The 25994-nt window shown below is 37.2% G+C and overlaps 1 protein-coding gene across 1 annotated transcript in view; it reads left to right on the top strand.

Moving 5' to 3' along the window:
- Nucleotides 1-25994, top strand: part of ABCB1 (ATP binding cassette subfamily B member 1) — a gene marked incomplete at both ends in the record, with an annotated part of 97776 nt that overhangs the window by 31651 nt on the left and 40131 nt on the right. Inside the window, 10 exons of the mRNA XM_080701192.1 lie at nucleotides 6465-6589; nucleotides 11666-11837; nucleotides 17958-18071; nucleotides 18214-18324; nucleotides 18799-18924; nucleotides 19027-19230; nucleotides 19939-20109; nucleotides 23181-23342; nucleotides 24159-24335; nucleotides 25310-25456. Of these exons, the coding sequence (XP_080557318.1) occupies nucleotides 6465-6589; nucleotides 11666-11837; nucleotides 17958-18071; nucleotides 18214-18324; nucleotides 18799-18924; nucleotides 19027-19230; nucleotides 19939-20109; nucleotides 23181-23342; nucleotides 24159-24335; nucleotides 25310-25456 (1509 nt within the window). The remainder of the gene's footprint in view (nucleotides 1-6464; nucleotides 6590-11665; nucleotides 11838-17957; nucleotides 18072-18213; nucleotides 18325-18798; nucleotides 18925-19026; nucleotides 19231-19938; nucleotides 20110-23180; nucleotides 23343-24158; nucleotides 24336-25309; nucleotides 25457-25994) is intronic.

Below are 25994 nucleotides of genomic sequence, written 5' to 3'. Positions count from 1 at the left end.
GCGGAGACAGGAGGATCATGCAAGTTTGAAGCCAGCCTTGACGGCTAAAGAAACCCTGTTTCCAAATAAAATATAAAATAGGTCTGGGAGTGTAGCCCAGAGGTAGAAGGGTTCCATCCCCAGTACCACCAAAAAATAAAAAAATATATGAAGTAAAATCTGAAAGAGTTGAAGCAAGAAATAGAAAAATCTGCAAATAGTTGGAGACCCCCTCTCAGCAACTGATAGAACAAGTAGACAGAAAATTGCTAGGTCTCATTCCTAACCTAATGGACATTTATAGACTAACTGCAGTAGGATACAAATTAATTTCCTTTTGTAAAATGCCTATGAAACATTCACCAAGATAGATCATATCCTGGGCCATAAAACAAACCTCAATAAATTCAAAAGAACTGAAACCATAAAGTGTGCTTCTCTGACTACAGCAGCATCATACTCGAAACCAGGAGCAGATAGACAAGAACATCTCTAAGCACATAAAAATTAAACACAGTTTCATAGTTTCATATAATCAATGGGGCATACAAAAAGCCTCAAAGGAAATTTAAAAATAGATAGAATGACATATAAAAATATTTGGGAGGGAGTCAGGCAGAGCTAAAAGAGAAATTTATAACTTTACATGTTAATATTAGAAATGAGAGTGGTGTGGCGCAAGCTTGTAATCCCAGCATTTGGGAGGCTAAAACAGAAGGATCAAGGTTTGAGGTCAGCCTCAGCTACTTAGTGAGGCCCTCTGCAACTCAGTGAGACCCCGTTTCAAAATAAAGAATAAAATTAGGGTTGGGGGTGTAGCTCGGAGGTAGAATTCCCCTGGGTTCCATCCTCAGTATGGCCAAAAACTAAATAAATAAAAAGTAAATAGATAAATGGAAAAGAAATGAGGAAAAGTCTCGGATCAAGAACCTAAGTTCCTGCATCAAGTCTAGAAGAAGAATATCAAAATAAGACCCAAGTGGGTAAAGGAAGGAAATGATATAGGTAAGTGCCAAAACCAAAGAAGTTGAAAAAAGGAACAATAAAGAACATCAATGAAACAGAAAACTGTTTCTTTACCAAAAATATCAATAAGGTTGAAAATCATTCCTATAGTGAAGCTGAGAAAAATAGAAAACATAAATCCAATATCAGAAATCAAATAGAGAATGTCACTACAAATGCTACAGACATTAGAAAGATAAAGGAATGTTATGAACAAGTTCCATGCTCAGGAATTTGGCAACCTAGTGATCAATTCCTTGATAACCACGAATTACCAAAACTCAACTGACATAGACCATTGGAAGAGCCTTATAACCTCTGAAGGAACTTAACTTGTAACCTCAAAGATTCTGAGAAATAGTTCTGCAGGCCTAGATGGTTTCACTGGTAAATTCTAGCAAATATTTAAAGAAAATTTAATGCCAGATTTATACAATCTCCCCCAGAAAAAAAGAAGAGGAAGTAACACTTACCAATTCATTTTATGAAGCTGATATTCCCTTGAAAACAAATCCAGACAAAAGAAATAAAAAAATGTAGACTAGTAACCTTTTGTTAACTTAGAATAAAAATCTGTAACAACACATTATCAAGCAAAATCCAACAAATGTATGAAAAGTTTATATATTGCGACCAAGTGAGATTTATTGCAGCTTTTTTGTTGGCTTAACTTTAAAAATCCATCAATGAAATCTACTAGCTCAACAAACAAAAGAAGAAAAACATGCGATTATATTATTTGACACAGAGGAAACATTTGACAGTATCTAACAACCATTGGTGATAACTCTTAGAAAGCTAATAGTAGGATATTACTTTAATTCTGTAAAGATCATCTATAAAACCCTACAGCAAATATCATGCTTAATGGTGAAAAAGACTAGCTTCTCCCTGAAATTGGGAAGAAGATAAGGAAGTCTATTTTCACTGTTCTTGGAATATTTAACTACTGTCATGAGGCAAGAAAAATTAAAGCATGTAGATTGGAAAGGAAGAAATAAGACTATAACTGTATATGGATTCTAATGGAGTCTATAATTTTCCATACAAATCCCAAGGAATCTATAAAAACCTATAAATAAATAATTTCATAAAGAAATTTCAAAGGATACCAGATCAATTGCATTTTTTCATGTTAATAGCTAATATGTAGAAATTAAAATAAAAATATGGTATCTTTTATAATTATTCCAATTAAAATTTAAAACTTAGATTACCATTTAAATATATAGGATCTGTATGCCAAAAAATCATCAAATGCTAATAAGATTAAATAAACGGAGAGACATAGTGGGTTCATGGCTTAGAAGAGTCAACATAGTAAAGATGTCAGTTCTTTCCAAACTGATGTATAAGTTTAAAGCAACTACTATTGAATTTGATTATTGGAGCTACATTCAAGTATGTGTAGAAGTGTGAATGTAGCATGGTCAACCTGGACACTCATTGTTGGGAGGAGGGGAGGGCACCAAGCACTATATCAATGTATGCCATTGTCAATATAATCCACATTATGATGTGAAACTATAGTGTACCAATAAAAAATAAATAAAATAAAATTCCAGTGAGGCTTTTTAAAGACATAGACAAGCAAATATATTCTAAAATTGTATACAGAAAAGCACAAGCCCCTAAAATAGCTAAAATCATCTTGAAAAAAAAGAGTAATCCCAGGCGTGGTGGCGCATGCTTGTAATCCCAGTATTTGGGAAGCTGAGACCAGAGGATCGTGGTTCGTGGACAGCCTCAGTTACTTAGTGAGGCTCTTTGCAACTCAGTGAGACCCTATTTCAAAATAAAGTATAAAAAATAGGGCAGGAGGTGTAGCTCAGAGGTCGAATGCCCACGGGTTCCATACCCAGACCCGCAAAAAAAAAAAAAAAAAAAAAAAAGAAGAAGAAGAAGAAGAAGAAGAAGAAGAAGAAGAAGAAGAAGAAGAAGAAGAAGAAGAAGAGTAATAAAGTCAGAGAAAGAAGTCCACACGATTAAGGCTTACTGTATAGTTATAGTAATCAAGCCAGTGTGTTACTGGTAGAGGAATAAACACATAGAACAATGACTTAAAATACAGAACCCAGAAATAGACCTGTGCAAATATGCCCAGCTTATTTTTGACAAAGGTGCAAAAGCAATTTAGTGGAGGAATGAGAGCCTTTTCAATAACAGTGCTGGAGTAATTGACAGTCATAGGCCAAAATAAATTAATAAAAAGTAACCTCAACCTACACTTCACACTTGGTATAAATACTGATTCAAAACAGATCATGGGCCGGGCGTGGCACACACTCGTAATTCCCGTGCTTGGGAGGTGGAGACAGGAGGATCGCTCTGGTTCAAAGCCAGCCTCACTGGCTTAAGAGACCCTGATTCCAAATAAAAGTATAAAATAGGTCTGGGAGTATACCCTGGAGGTAGAAGGGTTTCCAGGAATCCCAGTACCACAAAAAACAAAAACAAAAACAAAAACAAAACAGATCATGGACTTAAAGGTAAAAAATAAAAATCTTTGGAATCTAGGCCTGGGCGAAGGTTTTAGATTTAACACCAAAACATGATTCTTAGTAGAAAGAAAAGATATGTTAGATTTTGCCAAAATTAAGCTTTTACTCTGTGGAAACCTACAAGAAGAGAATGAAAAGAGAAGCTACAAGAAAATCATCAATCTCACAAAGAACGACTATCTCAACTATATAAAGAACTGTCAAAACCCCAATAGTGAGGAAAACCAAATAATTCAGTTAGAGGAAGGGCAAAAGATATGGACAGACATTTCAGAAAAGAGGCTGTACAGATGACAGGTAAATACATGCAACATTACTCAGTATCTAGTCATCAGTGAAAAGCAAATTACACTACAATGAGAAGTCACTGCACATTTATCAGTGCGGCTAAAACAAAAAACAATGAAATGCCCAATGCTGGAGAGGGTACAGAGAAACTGGATCCCTCATAGATTGCTGGTTAGAATGTACAATGGCTCAGTCATGTTGGAAAACTGTTTCACAGTTTCTTATTAAACTAAACATGCTTTTACCATAAACCCCAATAATTGCATTCTTGTGCATTTGTCTGAGGAAAGAAAATTATGACATAAAACCTGTATGCTTTATGTCATAAACATATGTGAAATTTTACAGCAGTTTTATTTATCATAGCCTTCAACTGGAAACAATGCAAATCTTCTTCAACAGGTAAATGGTAAAAAAATTGGTAGATCCACACAATGGAATTGCTACCCAAGAGTAAAAATGAAAGAACTTCTGATACGTGCAACGACTTGGATGAATCTCTAGAGAATTATATAATGTGTGAAAAAGGAGGCCTATCACAAGGGTCACCTACTGTATTTATATAACATTTTCTCTTTTTCTTTCTCCTTTTCATTCGTGTGTGTGTGTGTGTGTGTGTGTGTGTGTGTGTGTGTGTGTGTGTGTTGCTAGAATTAAACCTGTGGCCTCATGCATGCTAAGCAAGCAGCCTACCACTGAGTCATTTTCCCAGCCCATTAGGTAGCTTTTAACTTGTAGAAATAATGATTTCATATGTCTCAAGCTAATGCCTATTATGCTTTATTAAGAATTTATCAGCCTTTGAAATGGGTTAGAGATGCTTTTTTATAGTTGATGTGGATAATGATAATAATGTGTCACCTTTTTCTTATTTTATATTGGAAGAAAGTAGACATTAACTTTTCATAATTTTGAGAATAGATTCAGGAGGTGTTTTATTCCTTTTAACAGATATAATGTGTTTTAAAAAAAGACAAAAAGATTCTATCATAGTCTTGTCTGCTTATAATCATTGGAGGTCATAGAAGGAGAAAGGAGTCAGATTTTTTGAATTCAGTATGGTACTTGATATATTAACAATAAATTAAGCTAGTATATTTTAAAACTTCTAATTCAGACATATTTCTTAGTAATCCTCCTGTTGTTGGCTGCCTCTAATGTGGGTCATCATGGCAACTCAAGGCTTCAAGAGGCACAGAGGAGCATTGCTAGAGTGTGTGGTGTGATCCTCCTTTAATATGTGGACCTGTTTGCTCAGGGATAGTGCTGACTCCTTGACCCAGACCCATGCTCTGAATGATTCAGAAAAGTGCTGGGACAGAGCTAGGGAATTGGCTTTGAGAGTTTAGGAAGACCTAGTGAATCAATGAGATATCATTTTGGGTAGCAAAGAGGACAGCTACATGGAACATAATGTCTACACATAGAGCATTATTAATAAATGTCCACTTGCCTTCTTCCATACTCTCCTGAATCTTTCTTTATTTTCATACATGGAAAAAAACATCCACTGTTAAAACAACTTTAATTTTTTATGCCAAGTAGGAATAGATGATATTATATATATACGTGAGCTCACCAATGCCTGTTATTTACATATTGAAAGAGTGTTAAATCAGAATTTTATTTTAAATTCATTGTATGTAATTAATAGAATAATTTTGTTCTCTTTGATTTAAAAATATTTTCTCTCTTATGTGTGCCTTGTAAATACATTTTGTGATTAGTATTGATTTGTATTTGCTTAACCAAAATTGTTCCTTGCTCTTTTGAGTAGCTTCTTGCATTTTTGACAAATATTTTCATAATAGTTAAAAGAAAAGTAATTCCTAAATGCTAATGCTTTTGTTCTATTATTTTAGTCTAACGTTCATAATAGTTCATATTGGAGGTTGATCACTGAGAGCTCCCCAGTCATTGTTAAATCAGGCTTTGACCAGATATTCTACTTATTAGCAAATCACTTAAACTCTCATGTTTCCATTTTCTCATATGGAAAATAGGGGGAAATGATACTTTACTTCACTTTGCAACTGAGAAGAAGAAATTAGATCTTGTGCATATTAGATAACCAGTAATGTTCTATCTTCAGAATAAATGCTCACAGAAGGATGAAAGAGCTTCCAGGAAACTCCCCTGGTGACTGAGTGCATTGTTCTGTGTAGGAGTAACAGCAGAGGAAGCTCTGTGCTCACCCTGGCACGTGATGGTGAGCCAGGGTCGCTTGGTCCCCTGCATTTTTCTAGTCTCCTGACCCTTAGCACTTCTGAGCCGCAGTAGCAGTATCATTAGCAGTTGCTATGATGAGCACACTCCATATTTATTTGATCCATTGCCTCTTTTCTCTATTTGTTTATGGTTATAGTATATTATATATTTTCTTTTCTAAAGTTTAGTATCTCCCAAAAGTTCCAGTGATATTTATTTAGACAAGGATCCATGAGGTTTCCAGTGGGAAAATAAAATGTGTAATTAATCTAATTTATTATAGTCCCAAAAGAATTATAAGTGGCTTAGAGTGACTTCATATGCTAATAGGTAGAACATCATGACCAAAGATGAGTAAAAGAAAAGTTTTGTTTTTCACATGCATTAATGTACAAGTGGCATTAGTATATTTTTTGTAGTTTGCAAAAAGATAAAGGTAACGATAAAAATTTTTACATGATCTGAAATTGTGTTTTTAAACAGATATTATCTTCATTTACTGATAAAGAACTCCAGGCATATGCAAAAGCTGGAGCAGTAGCTGAAGAAGTCTTAGCGGCCATTAGAACTGTGATTGCATTTGGAGGACAAAAGAAAGAACTTGAAAGGTTTGAGTTTCTTTTTGAAGTTGATAGAAATGTTAGGTTGGCAGTGTTAATTATATTAATAGCATTACTGAAATTGTGGAGATGTTGCGATTCTGGTTGTATTCTATATATCAAGTAATAGAAAGAATTTTCTATTGTTTCTAGATGGGTAGCGATATAAAAAGTGAATTCCTAAGGCCAAAATGCATTTTATATCTCTGATGATTTTATTTTTTGGGCCTCTCAAGCTAATTCTTGATTCTCTAAGATTGAATGAGCATTTTCTATAAGCTATATAAGGATATTTTAATCTGCAGCTCATTTATCTTCTAGTCTGGGCTCCTACTTAGCTAAGATATTTTCTATGATTTGGAAGATAAAAATGTAACCAAAGGAGCTGGGCGTGGTGGCACATGCTTGTAATCCAAGTACTTGGGAGGCTGAGACAGGAAGATTGTGGTTTGTGGACAGCCTTAGCTACTAATGAGGCCCTTTGCAACTCAGTGAGACCCTGTTTCAAAATAAAGAACAAAAGCTGGGGTTTTGGATGAAGCTCAGAGGTAGAATGCCCCTGGGTTCCATCCCCAGTACTGCAAAAAGAAGTAACCAAAAAGCATATTCATATGAAAGCTCAAAATCTTTTTTATTATGTGTTGTTTGTATTATCCTTGTGAATCATGACATTTATTAGATTTATGAGAGTACAGGTAATATCTATCTATTGAAATTTATGATATTCATTAGATTCATTGATTTCTCAGCAGCAGCAGTCTTTCTATAAAAATCAATACATATTATAATATTCTGCCTGGCATGGTGGCGAACGCTTGTAATCCACGCATTTGGGAGGCTGAGACCAGAGGATTGCGGTTCACGGATAGCCTCAGCTACTTAGTGAGGCCCTCTGCAACTCAGTGAGACCCTGTTTCAAAATAAAGAATAAAAAATTGGGCAGGGGGTGTAGCTCAGAGGTCAAATGTCTCTAGGTTCCATCCTAGACCCACACAAAAAAATAATATTCTGATATAAGATTTTAATGTTCTGATTATATATAAATAAAATAGGGAAAACAACTATATTGTTTTGGGGGTTATATGTTATGTGGTAAATCCATAAAGAACAGCAAGGGGATTTTTGTAAGCCAGGATAATGGTTGCCTATGGGGACAAAGAGGAGTTAGATGATTGGAGACCAGTGGCTGGGATCTCTGGTTCTGGAAGTGTTCCATCTTCTGACCTCAGCTGTGTTTACATGAGTTAAGGTCCTGTAGAATTTACACTGTACATAGGCATTTTAAGTACTTTTTTGTTCCTATCTTTCTTACCCACAAAAATAATTCATACTAGTTAAGTGCCATAGTTCAAACAAAGGTAGTATGTATGTTCTATTTTGACTTATATTATGGTTTGGGGTTTGGCTTTAAAATGTGGCTAAGAAAATGTGAACTCTTGGCTAATGACCAGGCCAACATCCCATCAAAGGGAGCCCATGTTCTCATAGAACTTAAATTCTAACAGGAGAGAGGTTACATAAACTGCACATGAACATCTACTTTACCAGTTTAGGTTAATTACTTGGAGAAATACTCTAAGATAGTCAGAATGGCAATAAATTGTAGATTTTTAAAAGCATTCTGAAGAAATTGAAGAGTGTGCTGAGGAGGACGAGGAAGGCAAATTTATTCATGGTGGTCTCTTTGAGGCTGTTTCACTTGGGCTGAGACCTGAGGGAGGAGAAAAAGCTCCCTATGGTGAAGCAGGATGGGGCTGGGCTGCAAGAAAAGACATTTCCTGGGTATGTCCGAGGAAATATCATTAGGCCTGTGTGACTAGAACTCTGTTGAGGGGAGGTTGGTGCAGGGAGGAGCCATGGAGAAGAGCTAGGATTTTATTCCAATGGCAAGGGGAAGTGGCTGAAGGTGTTAGTGGAGGAACAGCTATTGGCATCATGTTTAAGGTAATTTCTCTGTGTGTGGAGGGTGAATAGGTGAGAGCAGATGAAGGGTGGGGTCAGGGGATGTGTAGGGGCTGATGCTATGGTCCAGTAGAGAGGAATCACTGTGGCCTGACCAAGAGTAGAGGCAGGAGAGGGGTGACCAGTGCCTAGATTAGGTGTTTAATTGGGAAGTAGAATTGCTAAAACTGTTCTTAGACCAAACATAATCCTTAGTTTTCTTTCCAGTTCTTTATCCTTTCCTCTATCCTTTCACATGGACAGACAATCAATGTTTTAGTTTAATTTCTCTTCAAAATAGCAGGTACAGAAGAAAGCTGACTCTCTTGGAATGGAAATTTAACTGTAATTGCTACTGAATTAGTAGCATAGTTTTGTTCTCTTTGATTTAAAAATATTTTCTTCTTTATGTGTGCCTTTTAAATACATTTTTGATTAGTATTGATTTATATTTACTTAACCGAAATTGTCCCTTGCTCTTTTAAGTAGCTACTTGTATCATTGACAAATATTTTCATAATAGTTAAAAGAATAATAGTTTCTAACTGCTAATGCTTTTGTTTTATTATTTTTATCCCATTCTAAGAACCGCTATTTTAATTATCATCTCTATACTAAATCTTTTAACAAATGCATGATTTTAACATTTGATTTTGTATGAATGACATTTTATTGAAAACCCCAAAAGCTCTTGTAAAAGGAGTATTGTTTATGTCTGTGCTCACCGATTCCCCTTTTATTTTCATTTATCTTTTATGGCTTCTAAATCATTTTCTTCCTGTTGCTTCTTCCTGTGCAAATGTTTCCTCTGGCTGCATAGGATAACATCATATCAGTGAAATGGTTTCTGCATTAGTATCGGTAAGCAAGAACTGCAGTAAAAGAGATGATACAGAATTAGTCATAAGCATTAAAATTCCTTATTATAATCTTGTGTAATTTATATCAGGTAGTACTTTGGCATACTACTTCCAACTCAACACACACACACACACACACACACACACACACACACACACACACTATGGAAACATTTCTTAAAAGTATTTTTTGATCAAAGATTATAACTGGCAAGATGGAGATTTATATATTTTATCACTGTAAGGTTCCATTTAAATTTGATCTTTAGTGTATATGGTTGTCATATAAATTTTATTTGGCATGCTTTTGTAACTATAGTAAAGTAACTAGCTAAAAATAATAAAAGGTAGTTATAAAGGCCAGAAAGAATGTATGCACAAGTCTAGGCAGGGCTTGTACTCTGCTGTATGTACTAATGGAATGACTCTTTCAAAAAAATCAATAGAAGCCAGGTATGGTAATGCATATCTCTAATCCCAGTACTTGGAAAGCTGAAACAGGTTCAAAGCCAGTGCGTGGTAACTTAGCAAGACACAGTTTGAAAATAAAACTGAAAAAGAGCTTGGTGTGGCTCAGTGGTAGAAGGCCCCAGGTTCAATCCTCATCACTACAAACAACGACAATAACAAAAAGGAAATTGATAGAATACTATTCATATAGTCATGTATTTAATGGATCAAGGATGCCAAAATATAAACTTTGTATAGAACTAAGTTCTTTTAACAATCATGAGCTCCTTTCTGCAAGGCAATGGTCTAGGTTCTGCAGGGAGTTCTGACAAAAGGGATAAAGACAGATTGAAGGCTTAATTATAATCTGTCTTTTTTCTCTAATAATTTGACATTGGTTTATATATGCAAACTTTTCTTTTTCTTTAATTCTGGGCCCTATTAGCTTTTCTTCACATCTCTCTTCTTGAGCAGTAGCCTCTACTACATTCTTTCCAAATGAAGGTAATTTTACAGGCACATTCTCCTTTAGCTTTTTTTTTCTTTTGTATTGGGGATTGAGCCCAGGAGCATTCTACCTCTGAGCTACAATTGTAGCCCTTTTTTTAAAAAAAATATTTTGAAACAGGGTCTCACTAGGTTGCTGAGAGCCTCACTATTGCTGAGGCTGCTCTAGAATCTGTGATCCTTCTTTCTTAACCTCTTAAGTATTGGGATTACAGGCATATGCCACTATGCCCGGCCTCCTTAGCTTTAACATCAGAAATTGTCCACTTACCAAGGGTTCAAAAATATTTGACTCATCATTTGGGAATAATCTTTAAGTCATTAGAACTAGAGAAAGAAAATATGTCCCTCAAAAATTTTTTTGTTGTTGATTTGCTTGTTTGCTTGCTTGTTTTTGCCCCTGTTTCCACAATTATTTATATTTTTGCTAAGAAGTCTCAATGAGCATTCTTCAAGACTCTGTGCTGTGAACAAGTTACAGGGCTATAAATGTGCTAAATTTTTCTTTTTCTCAGCCCTTCTCACCAGAAGGCCTTGGGTGGCCCAAGCTACAAGGCCAGATCCCTGTACCCCAGCAGCAGGCAGCCATGGCATGGCAAATATTATGAAGAATAAATAGGCAATGTGCAGAAAAGATAAAAGAAGGGGGCACTGATAAATACTAGTGGTCTACTATGTATGTTTAAGCCAGGTAATTTTTGTAGGTCAATGATTTTTAAAATAGACATCTGTGGAATTGATAAATTGTATAGCTTAACTATAAAAATACTGCATAGCAATTAAAGCTCTCAAGTTGCTCTCACACATGTAATCTCACAGTTATCCTTCCAGAAGTCTCAGAGGGAGGCAGGCCAGGGAGCAAGCTGTCTCCAAAGCTTCCTTAAGGTTCAGAGACTTAAATGACTTTCTTATGTTTAGCACTATGTAGCACAGTATCTTTATTTTATTAATTATTGAAAGAGACATGCAGATGTGGAAATTAAGAATTGTTTTCATGTGTTCTATTTTTATTGTGTATGAAACAATACATGTTCTGGAAGTTTGCAAAATATTGTTTCATTTATTTCATTATCTGCAAGGGCAGAGAAGGAACTTTTAGAAGACTTCCCTACAAATAACTTAAGTCAGCATAAGCCTCAATTTTCTCTTCTACAAGAAGATAATAAAGTAGTAATAACATCATAGGGGGTCAATGTATGGCAAAAGGAGAAAATACATGTATGGCACAGGACTGGGGTTATTCTAACTACTCAGTAATCATCATGCTATATTAATATATTTTATGCAATATCTGAATATATGTGATAATTTTTGTTCTTTCTCCCAGGTACAATAAAAATTTAGAAGAAGCTAAAAGAATTGGGATAAAGAAAGCTATCACAGCCAACATTTCCATGGGTGCTGCTTTCCTGCTGATGTACGCCTCATATGCTCTGGCATTCTGGTATGGGACCAGCTTGGTCCTCGCCAACAAGTATTCTATTGGGCAAGTGCTCACTGTAAGTTATATGTGAGTTATAAAAAGAGTTGAATTAATATTAAATATGCCAAATGAAGTCAAATGGTGTTAGTTTGACATAAGAAGAATATATTCTGAACAACTATTGAATGCTACCAAGAAACAAGCATTACTTGGTTAAAAAGTGAAAGGAAGCTGGTGCCGTAGGGCATTCCTGTTATCTCAGTCCTGGAAGGCTGAAACAAGAGAATCACGGGTCTGAGGCCAGCCTCAGCAACTCACTGAGGCTCTCAGCAACCTAATGAGATTATATATTTTTTTAAATTTTTATTGGTGCATTATATTCATACATCATATTGGGGTAAAAAACTTGTGTGTAGAGATATGCACATATCACTGATTTAACCCCTACCCAATTTCCACCCCATTCCCTCCCTTCCCTCCCTCCCTTGCTCAGCTTAGTGGTTGACTTCGATATGTTTAAGTACATTGTGTGTTTTAGAGATTTTCCTCTTCCCCCTCCTTTCTCCTCCTTTAGGTTGTCTTGTTTGCTCCTCCATAGGATTTTCTTTTTCATCTAGAGTTCCTCCTATGACCCAATTCTCCCTAACTCTCACATATTAGAACCAGCCAAGATGTCCATCAACAGATGAATGGATTACAAAACTGTGGAATATGTACACAATGGAATTTTACTCAGCCATCAAAAAAAACTCAATTGCATCATTTTCAGGGAAATGGATGGAACTGGAGGACATTATTCTAAGTGAGATTAGTCAGTCACAAACAATAATGAGATTATGTTTAAAAAATGGCTTAGGGTGTAGCTCAGAGGTAGAATACCCCTGGGCTCAGTCCCCAGTAACACACACACACACACACACACACACACACACACACACACACTTAGATGCAACCAATAAGCAGTTTTGTTCTCTCTTTCTTGCATGTCTTTGCCCAATTCCTCCTATAACCTAAATAATATTAATATGATCAATCTGTCTAGTATAAACTTTCATCTGATGAGATTATTGTTGTGTCAAACTTGACTCTAAGCACTTTTATGATTTTATATTCACAATAAATGGCAAAATACTCAGTTTAATTTACTTTCACATGTGTGTGTGTGTGTGTGTGTGTGTGTGGTACTGGGGATGAAAGCCAGGGGCATTCTACCTCTGAGCTATACCTCCAGCCCTGTTTTTTATTCTTTATTTTGAAAAAGGGTCTCACTAAGTTGCAGAGGGCATCACTAAATAGCTGAGGCTGGCCGTGAACCTGTTATCCTTTTGTCTCAGCTTCCCAAGCACTGGGATCACAAGCATGCACCACCATGCCTGGCTTACTTTTACATTGTTTTGAATGGCAGTGAATGCACCTCACAAATTTGTGAAAATATAAATTGTTATTCTTCCCAAAAGAAGATTCTATTTGGATATTTCTTGCAGTATAGAGAAAAATATAAAGATGTCCCATTATAATATTCTGATTGCACAGACTTTAGTTTCTCTGAGTAAAACTAATTTTGCCTTTTAAGGGTACTAAATAAATATACTTAAGTGCTTTAAGAATTTCCAATTTTAAAATTCACTCATTTTTATTCATTTTTTATTTTTTATTTTCATTTTTTGATGGTACTGGGGTTCCTGGAAGCCCTTCTACCTCTGGGATACACTCCCACGGACTACACTCCCAGACCTACTTTTTACTTTTTTATGTGGAAACAGGGTCTCTTAAGCCAGCACAGCTGGCTCCGAACCAGCGCGATCCTCCTGTCTCTGCCTCCCAAGCACGGGGATTACAACCGTGCGCCACCACGCCCGGCTCATTCATTCTTGGTACTAGGGGATTGGACTCAGAGGCCTTCTACCTCTGAGCTACACACCCAGCCCCATTTTTTTTAAATGGTCTTGCTATGTTGCTGAGGCTGGTCTCAAACCTGTAATCTTCATATATCACCCTTCTAAGTACTGGAATTACAGGTGTGCACCATCATATATAGCTTTAAATTTAATTAAATTAATTAATTAGTTAATTAATTAATTTATTTGGTGGTACTGGGGTTCCTGGAAGCCCATCTATCTCCAGGCTACACTCCCAGACCTATTTTTACATTTTTATTTGGAAACAGGGTCTCCTAAGCCAGCGCGCGCGGCTGGCTTCGAACCTGCATGATCCTCCTGTCTCTGCCTCCCAAGCACGGGGATTACAAGCGTGCGCCATCATGCCCGGCTAAATTTTATTTTTAATTGATGAATCACAATATTAGTTTTATAGGGTACAATGTGCTGTTTTTATGTATGGATACAATGGATAGTGATTAAGTCAAGGTGATTAACATCCATTACCTCACTTGATATTTGAAATTTGCTTTCTTAGTGATAAAGTTTTTTTATTTTATTTTTTATTGGTGCACTGTATTCATACATCATAGTAGGATAAAAAAAAAACTCTTGTAGATATACATGCACACATCACCCAGTTAGCCCCTACCTGATCCCTACCCCATTCCCTCCCCATCCCTCCTTCCCATGCTTGGCTTAGTGGTTGACATCTAATATTATAGCTATTTATCCAAAATTAAAAATTATAATCTCACATAACAGTTTCATTTGTCTGATACCAAGCTTTTGATGACTTAAAGATAACATTTCAATATTTCTTTTTGCTTTCTTTCTTACCAGAGAATTTTTTTTCTTTTTTTCTTAGGTGAAACTATCATATATTTATTTATTTATTTTTTCAGAAAAAATCTATCCTAATATGGAATATGGACTCTAGACACCCAAAATGATCTCAAAAAAGAACAAAGCTAGAAGATGTATATTTTCTGATTTCAAACCATATAAAGCTACAATAATTGAAACAGTGTAGTACTATTCTAAAGGCAGATATATAAACCATTGGAGTTAAATAAAAGCCTAGAGATAAATTCTTCCATATATTGTCAAGTTATTTTTGACAAGGTTTCCACAAACATTTGGTGGAGGAAATAATAATCTTTTAACTAAATATTGTTGAAAAATAATAATTACATGAAAAAGAATAAAATTGGACCCTTACCTAACACCATATACAAATATTAACTCAAAATAGATAAAAGACCTAAATATAAATCTTAAGACTATAAACTTTTAGAAGAAAATCTGGGTCATAAAACCTCACAACACTGAAATTGGCAGTGATTTCTTGGATATGATTTCAATGGCACAGGCAACAGAAGGGTATACAAACTGCTTAAAAAAATATTGTATATCCAAAGACAATGTAAACAGAGTTAAAAGTTACTGATAGAATGGGATAAAATATTTCCAAATGCCATATCTGAAGGTATATTAATATTCCAAATAGATATCCTAAAAATTAGCAACAATAAAAGCAAACAATACAATTTAGAGATAGGTAAAAGACTAACATAAGTAATGAATCTCCAGAGATAACTAGTCTTAGTTGTCTGTTGGATGGAAAATCTTGTTTTTCTGGTTCTGGTATGTGTTACCTATTTCTTCTTTGTAGTTAATCTCTTTTGAGTATTTTCTCTAGCGCTGGTTTTGAAGACATAAATTCCTTCAGTTTCTGTTTGTCATGGAAGCTTCTTATTTCTCCATCTAATTTGATAGAAATTTTTGCTGGGTAGGAAATTTTTGGCTGGAAGTTGTTTTCTTTCAAAATTGGGAATATGTTACTCCAAGCCCTTCTGGCTCTCATGACTTGGTTTGGGAAGTCTGGAGTGATTCTAATTGGTTTGCCTCTGAATGTCACTTGGCCCTTTGCTTTTGTTGCCTTTAAGATTCTCTGCTTGGCTTCCACATTGGTCATTTTGACAATTATGTGGCGTGGGGATCCTCTTCTCCAATCCTGTCTAAAGGGGGTTCTATAAGTTTCCTGGACCTGTGTATCGACCTCTTGCTCTATGTTTGGAAAATTTTCTGCTATTACTTCCTTGAAGAGATTGTTGATCCCTTTGGTTTCACCTTCTTTTCCCTCCTCTATTCCAATTATTCTTAGGTTAGCTCTCTTAAAATGGGTCCATATTTCTTCAATGTCAGATTCCTGCTGTCGGATTTTTTTTTTCTAAATTAGAAAGTATGCGTTCATTTTTGGAATGATCATCTTCTACGAGCGAGATTCTGTTCTCCATGTGGTCTAATCGGTTGTTTGTACTTTGAATTGAGGCCTTTACTTCATTAATTGCATCCTTTATCTCTTTTTGGCTCTCTCTGAATTCTTTTCGAAGCACCTCTATTATTTCTACAGTTATTTTCCTGATTTGATCTTCTAGAAATCTCTGAATTTCTGTTTTATCGGGTTCTGATGTTGTGGGGTTGTGGGCATTCATTGCTCCATTGTTATTCCTCTTTCCCATGATTTCGGAAGTTTGTGCCTTCTCTGGCTTCTTCCCTTGGGTCACTATGACTTCACTTAAGGTTCTCTGGATCTTGAGTCTGTGGTATCTCAGTCCCCACTACTCCTTTACTGGGTTGTATCGCAGAGTCTCAGACCCAGGGAGTCAATCGAGGCTGCTTTAGACCATGGGGGGTGTCAGGTTGGGCGTTCTCCTATAGTGTGATATCTCTGCCAGTGCCATTCCCCCACTGGGTCAAGTACCTGGGAATGCAGTACTGGGATTTCTCCTCTAGGGGCTGCAATTTGACTCACTGTTGTTGAGTGCGCCGATGGGGCTGTAGTGGACTCGGTGAAATTGCTGCTGCTGCCTCCGGTGGCAATATGGTGCCCCTGCCATGCTCTCAGCCGTGAGGCTGGCGTATTTCTTCTCTAGTTATGAGCTCCGCTCTAGAGTCCCTGCAGGGTTTCTGAGTTTAGCCCCTGGGAGCTTTAGATGCTCCCTGCACCGAAAAATCTGCCGAATTTTGCCCGGCTGTTCCACAGCGGCTCACCTCGGCTCGCTGTCTGCTGCTCCTCTCTGGAGCCTGGTGGGCTGTTGAGTGCGTTGCCGCCGGCAGTAAAGCGCTGCTGCCGCGTCCTCGGGCATAAGGCCGGTGTATCTCCTCTCTGGCTCTGAGTTTCGTTCTGAGTCCCCCTCCTCTCTGGAGCTTGGTGCTGCAAGGGAAGATGGCGCCTGTGCCATTTTGTGCCGCGGCTCCGGCCGCAGCACTGTGGTCTGGTTTCTTTCTGGTGTCTCGTTTTTCCAGCCCTCTTTTTCTCTGTCCCTTGTAATTACATTTTTGTTTCTCTGCTGATGGTATTTTCTGGCTATGAAAGGCGCTGATTTTGTGGTACTAGAGATTGGTTGTTCGTGGGGCTCGTAAGCTTTCCTTTCCTCATCGCCATCTTCCCGGAAGTCTCAGTGATAAAGTTTTTAATTTTTAATTTTTTTTTTTACGGTACTGGGGATGGAACTCAGGGGCATTCTACCTCTGAGCTACACCACTATCCCTATTTTTTATTCTTTATTTGAAACAGGGTCTCACTAAGCTGTAAAGGACCTCAATAAGTAGTAGCTGAGGCTGGCTGCAAACCGTGATCCTCCTCTATTAGCCTTCCAAATGCTGGGATTTCAAGCGTGCAACACCACACCCGGCTTCTTTTAAAATATTTTTAACTTGCAATATTCTTGTCATTTTAAAATGGAATTTATAGGCCGGGTGTGGTGGTGCACGCTTGTAATCCCCGCGCTTGGGAGGCGAAGACAGGAGGATCGCGCAGGTTCGAAGCCAGCCTTGCTGGCTTAAGAGACCCTGTTTCCAAAAATAAAATAGGTCTGGGAGTGTAGCCCAGAGATAGAAGGGCTTCCAGGAACCCCAGTACCACCAAAACAAAACAAAACAAAAAAAACAAAAAAATAAAATAAAAATGGAATTTATGCCAGGTGTAGTGGCACATGCTTGTAATCCCAGCATTTGAGAGGCTGAGACAGGATGATCGCGGTTGTGGACTGCCTCAGCTACTTAGACCCTTTGGAACTCAGTAAGACCCTGTTTCAAAAAAAAAAAAAAAGAAAAAAAGAAAGGAAGAAAGAAAGAAAGAATAAAATAATAGGGCTTGGGGTATAGCTCGGAAGTAGTATGCCTCTGGGTTCCATCCCCAGTACCGCAAAATAAAATAAAATAGAATAGAATTTATGTTGGCAAAAAGAAGATGTATTAAAAAACTGGAGTGAACAATAAGTGCCTGCATGTTTTTTCTTCCCATTCCCCAGGTCTTTTTTTCTGTACTAATTGGGGCTTTCAGTATTGGACAGGCCTCTCCAAACATTGAAGCATTCGCAAATGCAAGGGGAGCTGCATATGAAATCTTCAGGATTGTTGATAATGTAAGTGTGAACTGGCCATTCACCCATTTACCTAAAAAGGTTTTTCATTAAGAGTCAGTTTCATGATCACTTTTTTAGCTCTCCACAAAGGGCCACTTGGTCATTGTAACCTAGTCATCTCCTAAATTTTTCTTCTGTTTAGAAGCCAAGCATTGACAGTTTCTCAAAGAGTGGACACAAACCAGATAACATCAAGGGGAATTTGGAATTCAGAAATGTTCACTTCAGTTACCCATCTCGAAACGAAGTTAAGGTATTATGACAAATGATAAATCGATTGAATGAGGAGTTTCTGTTACCTTAAGACTGCACAAAAAGAAAAATACATGTATATCTGTATATCTTTATATATACATATATAAGACTATATACATATATAAAATGTATATATGTATATATAATGTATATATGTATGTATATACATATATAAGACTATATACATATATAAAATGTATTTATATATACATATATAAGACTATATACACATATAAAATATATATATGTATATATAATGTATATATGTATGTATATACATATATAAGACTATATACATATATAAAATGTATATATACATATATACATATATAAAATGTATTTATATATACATGTATAAGTTATATGTAAATATATGTAAGTTTAAGCCCAGTATTGAATAGAACTATTAACTCATAGACCCCTACATCTCTATCTTTGAGTTACCTGAAAGTTTATTCTTCTGTCTTGATAGATCTTGAAGGGCCTCAACCTGAAGGTGCAGAGCGGGCAGACAGTGGCCCTGGTTGGGAACAGCGGCTGTGGGAAGAGCACAACTGTCCAGCTGCTCCAGAGGCTCTACGACCCCACAGAAGGCATGGTGAGCTCCCAGCACCATTGGCACTCTCTGCTGCACAGCAGCCTGATGTTGTGACTGCAACTACACGTGTGCAAAAGTCATACTTTTTTTTTTTACTTTCAGGTCTGTATTGATGGGCAGGACATTAGGAGCATAAATGTGAGATATCTGCGGGAAATTATCGGTGTGGTTAGTCAGGAGCCCGTGTTGTTTGCCACCACAATAGCTGAAAACATTCGCTACGGCCGTGAAAATGTCACCATGGATGAGATTGAGAAGGCCGTCAAGGAAGCCAACGCCTATGACTTCATCATGAAATTGCCTCAGGTGCAGAGAACAGAATGTGCTCCGAATCAAAGCACATTCAGAATGTGCAGCCCATGGGGAGTTAGAAAACTGCTTTGTATTAGAGGAACCTCTGTACAAGGGAAGTCAGGATTACTTTGGCTTTTTAAACTTTGGCAGTATCAACTAATGGTATATATTTGGTGGTACTGGGGTTCCTGGAAGCCCATCTACCTCCGGGCTATACTTTTTATGGAAACAGAGTCTCCTAAGCCAGCGTGGCTGGCTTCGAACCTGCGCTATCCTGTCTCCGCCTCCCAAGCACGGGGCTTACAAGTGTGCGCCAAAACGCCCGGCTGGTTAATATATTTTTAAAACCTGTGGTTGATTATTATTCAATCTTTCTTTCTCTCTTTATTTTCTTCTCTTTTTCTTTTTCTGGTATTGGAGTACTGGAGAAGAAACCCAGGGACATTCTACCTCCAAACTACACCATCAGACCTTTATATTTTGAAATAGGGCCTCACTACATTGCTGAGGGGCTCACGAAGTTGCTGAGACTGGCCTCGGACCTGCGATCTTCCTGTCTTAGCCTCCCCAGTACTTACTTGGATTACAGGCACACACCAAAGGGCTGGACTATATTTCCTGTGAGACTTGGGTGGTTTAATGGGATTAATTCCCAATTTAAAATGTGAACTGAGATAGCTTGATCCGTTAATAAATTCTTCTGTATTTCTTCTGTTGTAGAAATTTGACACCCTGGTTGGAGAGAGAGGGGCCCAGCTGAGTGGTGGGCAGAAACAGAGGATCGCCATAGCACGGGCCCTGGTTCGCAACCCCAAGATCCTCCTGCTGGACGAGGCCACATCAGCCTTGGACACAGAAAGTGAAGCAGTGGTTCAGGTGGCTCTGGATAAGGTCTGTGAGCTCTGGTTTAAACAACTCATCAAGAAATATAATAACACTCGGCTACATCTTCTTACTCATGGATTTAGGAAAGAAATTGTGTGTGTGGTGCTGGGGATTAAGCCCAGGGACATTCTACCTTTGAGCTACACCCTCAGCCCAATATTTTATTTTTTTATTTTTGAAACAGTCTCAGTTGCAGAATGCCTTACTAAGTAGCTCAGGCTGGCCGTGAACCCGGATCCTCCTGTCTCAGCCTCCCAAATACTAGGATTACAAGTGTACACCACCATGCATGGCTAGGAAAGAAAATTTTGATAGCTTCTAGGTATTCTTTTAGCTATTTTAAATTTATATGTAAATTTTTATTTATTTAATATTTTATTATGTATTCATTAGAATATTACTCTAGCTCTTTTTCAAAGGAGCAGCAGGTCTCTTAAAGTCTTTCTTCTGTTTGCTTGCTTATTCAATTTCTTTGTTTCTCTGATCTTTTTTAAGTGATGATGAATAAATTTTTATCTAAAGATACTTGTAAATATTTGAAAGTAAACAATGAGGTCTTTGTTGTGATCTTGAAAAGTTAGCTACAGGGCAAACCATGCCATTGAGGTTTTGAGAGTTTGTAATATTGTCAAGAAGAGGAAAATATAATCTGAAGGTTCACATTTCAAAATGAGAAACCTGTTATCCCCAGGAGGAGGGCAGAGAGCTGGTGATGTTGGAATCCTACCTAAGACATGAAATGTCCTTGACTATCAACAGAATTTGACTTTCCTAGAGTTCTTGAGCACACAAGACTTATTCATCAAGTAGGATCTGTGAATCAGACTTGCTCTGTGCAGGCAGTGTGCTTGGTCTTCAGCATACAGGGTGACCTGGCTAGCTTTGTGCGGATAGGGAACACACAGGCCTTCTAACCAAAATGCCTTGGGAGAGTAGGTCTCAAAGATGAGCCCTCTCTAATAAAACAACAATGTTTGTTCCTTTAAACATCCTGTCAGTGTGTTTAATAGATTGTTGAGGGAGGGAAAAGCAGCTTGCTAAACATTCTGTGAACCAAAATAGAGGCAGACAATTTGTGTGGCTGCTGTCTTTCCCTTCACCTTGCCTATCTGTGATTGCACATCTGTGTTTTCTTATTGTTTACTTATCTGTACTTTTTTATTCTGCCATGGAACTATGTATCAAAAAGAAATAAAAACAATTTTAAAGGTTTTATTCAAAAATACTTTTCTTTAGAGAATAAAGTAGGGAAGGGAATCTTGCATGTCCTGCTGTTTTCTCAAAAATATTCAAAGAATTGATCGATTTTTTCCCTCTACTTTCTAGTTATTACCATCTAATAATTCTCACTTGTATTTTTTTTTCTTTTCAGGCTTTTCACTTCCGTTTGCTCATAAGCACTGGGAAAGTTACAAAAGTCAAAGAAATATGACAAGTTCTTATTATCTGCCTCTGTTCTATATTAAAATAAATATAAGCCAGGCGTGGTGGTACATACTTGTAATCCCAGTACTTGGGAGGCTGAGACAGGAGGATTGTAGATTTGAAGCCAGCCTCTGCAAAGTAGTGAGGCTCTCAGCAATGTAGTGAGACCCTGTTTCCAAATAAGAAATTTTAAAAATTGGGCTTGGCGTATAGCTCGGAGGTAAAATGCCTCCGGGTTTACTCCCCAGTATCAAAAATAAATGAATATGCCGGGCGTGGTGTTTCTTTTTTTATTTATTTATGTTATTTATTTTATTTTTTTTGTGTGTGTGTGGTACTGGGGGAGGAACCCAGAGGCTTTCTACCTCCTAGCTATACTCCCAGAACCATTTTATATTTTATTTGGAAACAGGGTCTCACTAAGTTGTTGAGAGCCTCACTAAGTAGCTGAGGCTGGCTTCGAACCTACGCAATCCTCCTGTCTCAGCCTCCCAAGCGCGGGGATTACAGGCGTGGTGTTTCTAATTCCTGCGCTTGGGAGGTGGAGACCGGAGGATCACGCAGGTTCAAAGCCGGCCTCGCCGATTTAAGAGACCCTGTTTCCAAATAAAAATATAAAAAATAGGTGCCTGGGAGTGTATCCTGGAGGTAGAAGGGTTTCCAGGAACCCCAGTACCACCAAAAAATAAAAATAAAAATAAATAAATAAAGCAATTAAAAACATTTACATAGCTTTTCAATTTTTCCATAATGCTTCTACCTAAGAAGAAGTATCTTTTTTTCGGCACTTTCTATGTGTAAGTCATAGTACTAAGGTGTTTATGTGCATTGTATTATTTAATCATCAACTAAACAACTACCCTAGGAAGCAAGTACTGTTTACTATCCTCATTGTGCATACTGAATAAGCTATGACACACAGAGGTTGAAAGTCTTGGGTAAAATCTTGAAATTCATAAATGGCAGAACCAAGGTTTGAATTCAGGCCAATACAATGCTGAAGTCTGAACTTTGCTGCCTCATATTTGTCTCTTCTGATCGTACAGGTGTTTCTGTGAGATAGGACATTATAATTCCTAGGACTGGTATATGTAGGCATAGCATATTACCCTGTGTTTGATTTGATTGGTTAAGGCCTGGGACATAGGGGTTTGTGACTTTTATAAACCTTCAATTATTACTGAAAGCTGTTAGATTTAAGTAAAATATTCAGAGGCATACATACTATTAATATTTGAATGTTATATTTGTGTTTTAATTTATCATAATAAAATATTTTTTTGTATTGGTGATTGAGCCCAGAGTCATTCTACCTCTGAGCTATACGCCCTAGCCCTATTTTAATTTTTATTTTGAAACAGGGTCTTGCTAAGTTGCTGAGGCTGGCTTTGAATATATTCTCCTCCTGTCTCAGCCTTCCAAGTACTGGGATTATAAGCATATGCCATCACTCCTGGCTAGGATAAAACATCCATCATTTTAAATCATTATCAATTGATTATATGCACTTACTGAAGTTAGAGACTATCTTCTATGGTTTTGGTGATTTTATAATGTCCAAAGCATTGGTGTTCAGTAAATGTACATTGAATGAATGATTTTTTCCCATGTAGTTGTTAATGTATTTAAAAATCAAACGTCTCTCTCTTTAGGCCAGAGAAGGCCGGACCACCATCGTGATCGCTCACCGTCTGTCCACTGTTCGTAATGCTGATGTCATTGCTGGTTTTGATGATGGAGTTATTGTGGAGAAAGGAAATCATGATGAACTCATGAAAAAGAGAGGCATTTACTTCAAACTTGTCACAATGCAGGTATATTTAAGCTCTAAAATGTTCTCAAATTATCTCACTGATAGCCCTGATATTACTGTGTTTAATGCTATAAAATGTCATTTTCATTATCTTGAAAAGTAAGAAAAAGTGCTTGGGGAGATTCAGGGTCAGAATAGTGTTTTAGATATTTATTTTTTCTTGAAATAAGAGAACCTAAAGAAGGATAATTAAAGAAAAGCTTTAAAAAGTTTAAAGGTGAATCATTCATTATGGTAGCCACTTACCGAGTGTGGCTTCTATACACTTGAATGATGGTTAATCTGAACTTAAATGTTGTAAGTAGAGAATGCACATTAGATTCTAAAGCCTTAGTAGAAAAAATGAATGCACAATACCACAACAATTTTTTATATTGATTACATGTTGAAATGATAATATCATTAAATATGAATAATATTTTGGACATGTCAGGTTAAATAAAATAGGTAACTAAAATTCATTTCACTCTTTCTTTTCATATTCTTTAATTTTAATTGACAAATGTGGCTTATACTGTATTTCTGTTGACAGCACTGGTCCAAAGCACACTTGAATGTGCCAAATACGCATAGAAAGGAGATGACTAGATAAGTGAGATACCTGTAAGAGATGTCATGTTATCTCAACATATTCAGTGGAAATCTTTACTTAATAGTTTTATTTTCACATACATCACAAAAACAATAGTTTCACTTCATCCTTTCCTGTAGTTACTTCAAACAAGTTACCCTTTTTCTTGATAGCAGATGTTCAGTGATTAATTTTCATTGGTTGACTGAACTAAACCAGCTTAGGCATATTTCTTGTTTATTTCAGACATCAGGAAGTGAAATTGAAATAGAACATGAAGTTGTTGAATCCATAAATGAGATCGATGCTTTGGAAATGTCTTCAAAAGATTCTGGATCCAGTCTCATAAGGAGGAGATCAACTCGCAGAAGTGTCCATGGTCCACCAGGCCAAGACAGAAAGCTCAGTACAAAAGAGGCTGAGGTAGAGAAGAGAACATAGAGTTTTATGTCCAAAACCCTCCCCCGTGGCTGTCTTTGTGTTAGTCAGCTTTCTGCTATAGGACAAAATATCTAAGAGAAACAATTTAGATGAGGAGAGATTTGTTTTTGTTCAGGGTTAGAAGGTTTCAGTCCATGGTTAGCTGGCTCTTGTGCTTTTACCCCTTAAGTGAGAAAGAAACATTATGTCAGAAGGGCCTGGCAGAGGAGAACTGTTCACCTCATAGCAGCCAAGAAGCAGGGCTGGGGTAGAAGAGGCTGGGAACAAGTTGTAGTTTTCCAGGCATGCCCCCAGTCACCTCTTTCCTCCACATAGGCTCATCTCCTGCAGTTTCCACCACCTCCGAATCATACCATCCAATTACTAACCCATCAATGGATGGATGAACCCACAGTGAAGTCAGGACCCTGATGATTCAGTCATTTCCCAAGAGCCCCACCTCTCCTCACTGTTGTGTAGGCAACTCCAGATCCAAACAATAGCCATCCTTGTAGGGTGGGCGGGGGCTGGGGTAAGAGTGGGAGCAAGAAATTATTTTCCTGAATCCTTCTGTCCTGTTTTCAGAGTGTACCTTGAACCAGAACTATCAACATTGTAAAATCAGTTTAGAATTTAAGACAAGAATTTATAGAGCCGGGCATAGTGGCACACACACTTGTGGTCCCAGTACTTGGGAGGCTGAGATAGGAGGATCACAGGCTTGTGACCAGCCTCAGCTACTTAATGAGGCTGTTTGCAGCTTAGTGAGACCTTGTTTCAAAATAAAGAATAATAAATAGGACTGAGGTAGCTCAGAGGTAGAATGTCCCTGGATTCAATCCCCAGTACAGAAAAAAAAATTTTATAGAAAGATTTCAAGAACTGGAATTCATAATCTAAGGAGACTATAGTGAGTCTTCAAATATTAAAATTTTATTTTTGTTTATCCCTACTTGTTGCAATATTTTGCTTCTTAGGATGAGAACGTACCTCCAGTTTCCTTCTGGAGGATTCTAAAGTTGAATTTAACGGAATGGCCTTATTTTGTGGTTGGTGTATTTTGTTCCATTATAAATGGAGGCTTGCAACCAGCATTTTCAGTAATATTTTCAAGATTTATAGGGGTAAGTGTTTATGTTTACTTTTTTATTTATTTGGGAATCCTGATTGGAGAATAAATGAACTGCTTGTGTTTGTACCAGTTTACATAAGCCACAAATTTTACATCCCTTCACACGAAACTAACCAGCTGGAAGATGTACGAAAAGAAGTCTGGTTTGTGAGAGGAAAGTTAACTTTGTAAACCCTTCTTTGTCTTGGTTTCTTTCCAAGGCCCTCTTGATTTCATCCCAGGTCCCTGGGGACCAGCTCTCTGAAATAGTCAATCAAAGTGGTGGGATGACTTTCCCACATATGCCAGCACTGGGTTCTAAGCAGAACTCCAGAACTGTCATCTCAGTGTTATGCAAAGGGGATTTCTCATGTGTGTGTCAGATTGACTCGAGAAGGAGCTCTTCTCTAACATAATCACTTAACAGGACAAGACCAGGCCTAGTGTGCTATCTCTGCAGGATATAATTTTCATCTCACTTACTAAGACTGAAATAAAAAGAAACAGCTTTCTAAAGATTAAGGTTGACATACACTGGTTCCACCTGATTT

Source organism: Muscardinus avellanarius (assembly GCF_963383645.1).
Source record: "Muscardinus avellanarius genome assembly, chromosome: 9".
NCBI lineage: Eukaryota > Metazoa > Chordata > Mammalia > Rodentia > Gliridae > Muscardinus > Muscardinus avellanarius.
Note: the sequence above shows the minus strand (reverse complement) of the source record. Positions and strands in the feature narration are given on the sequence as shown.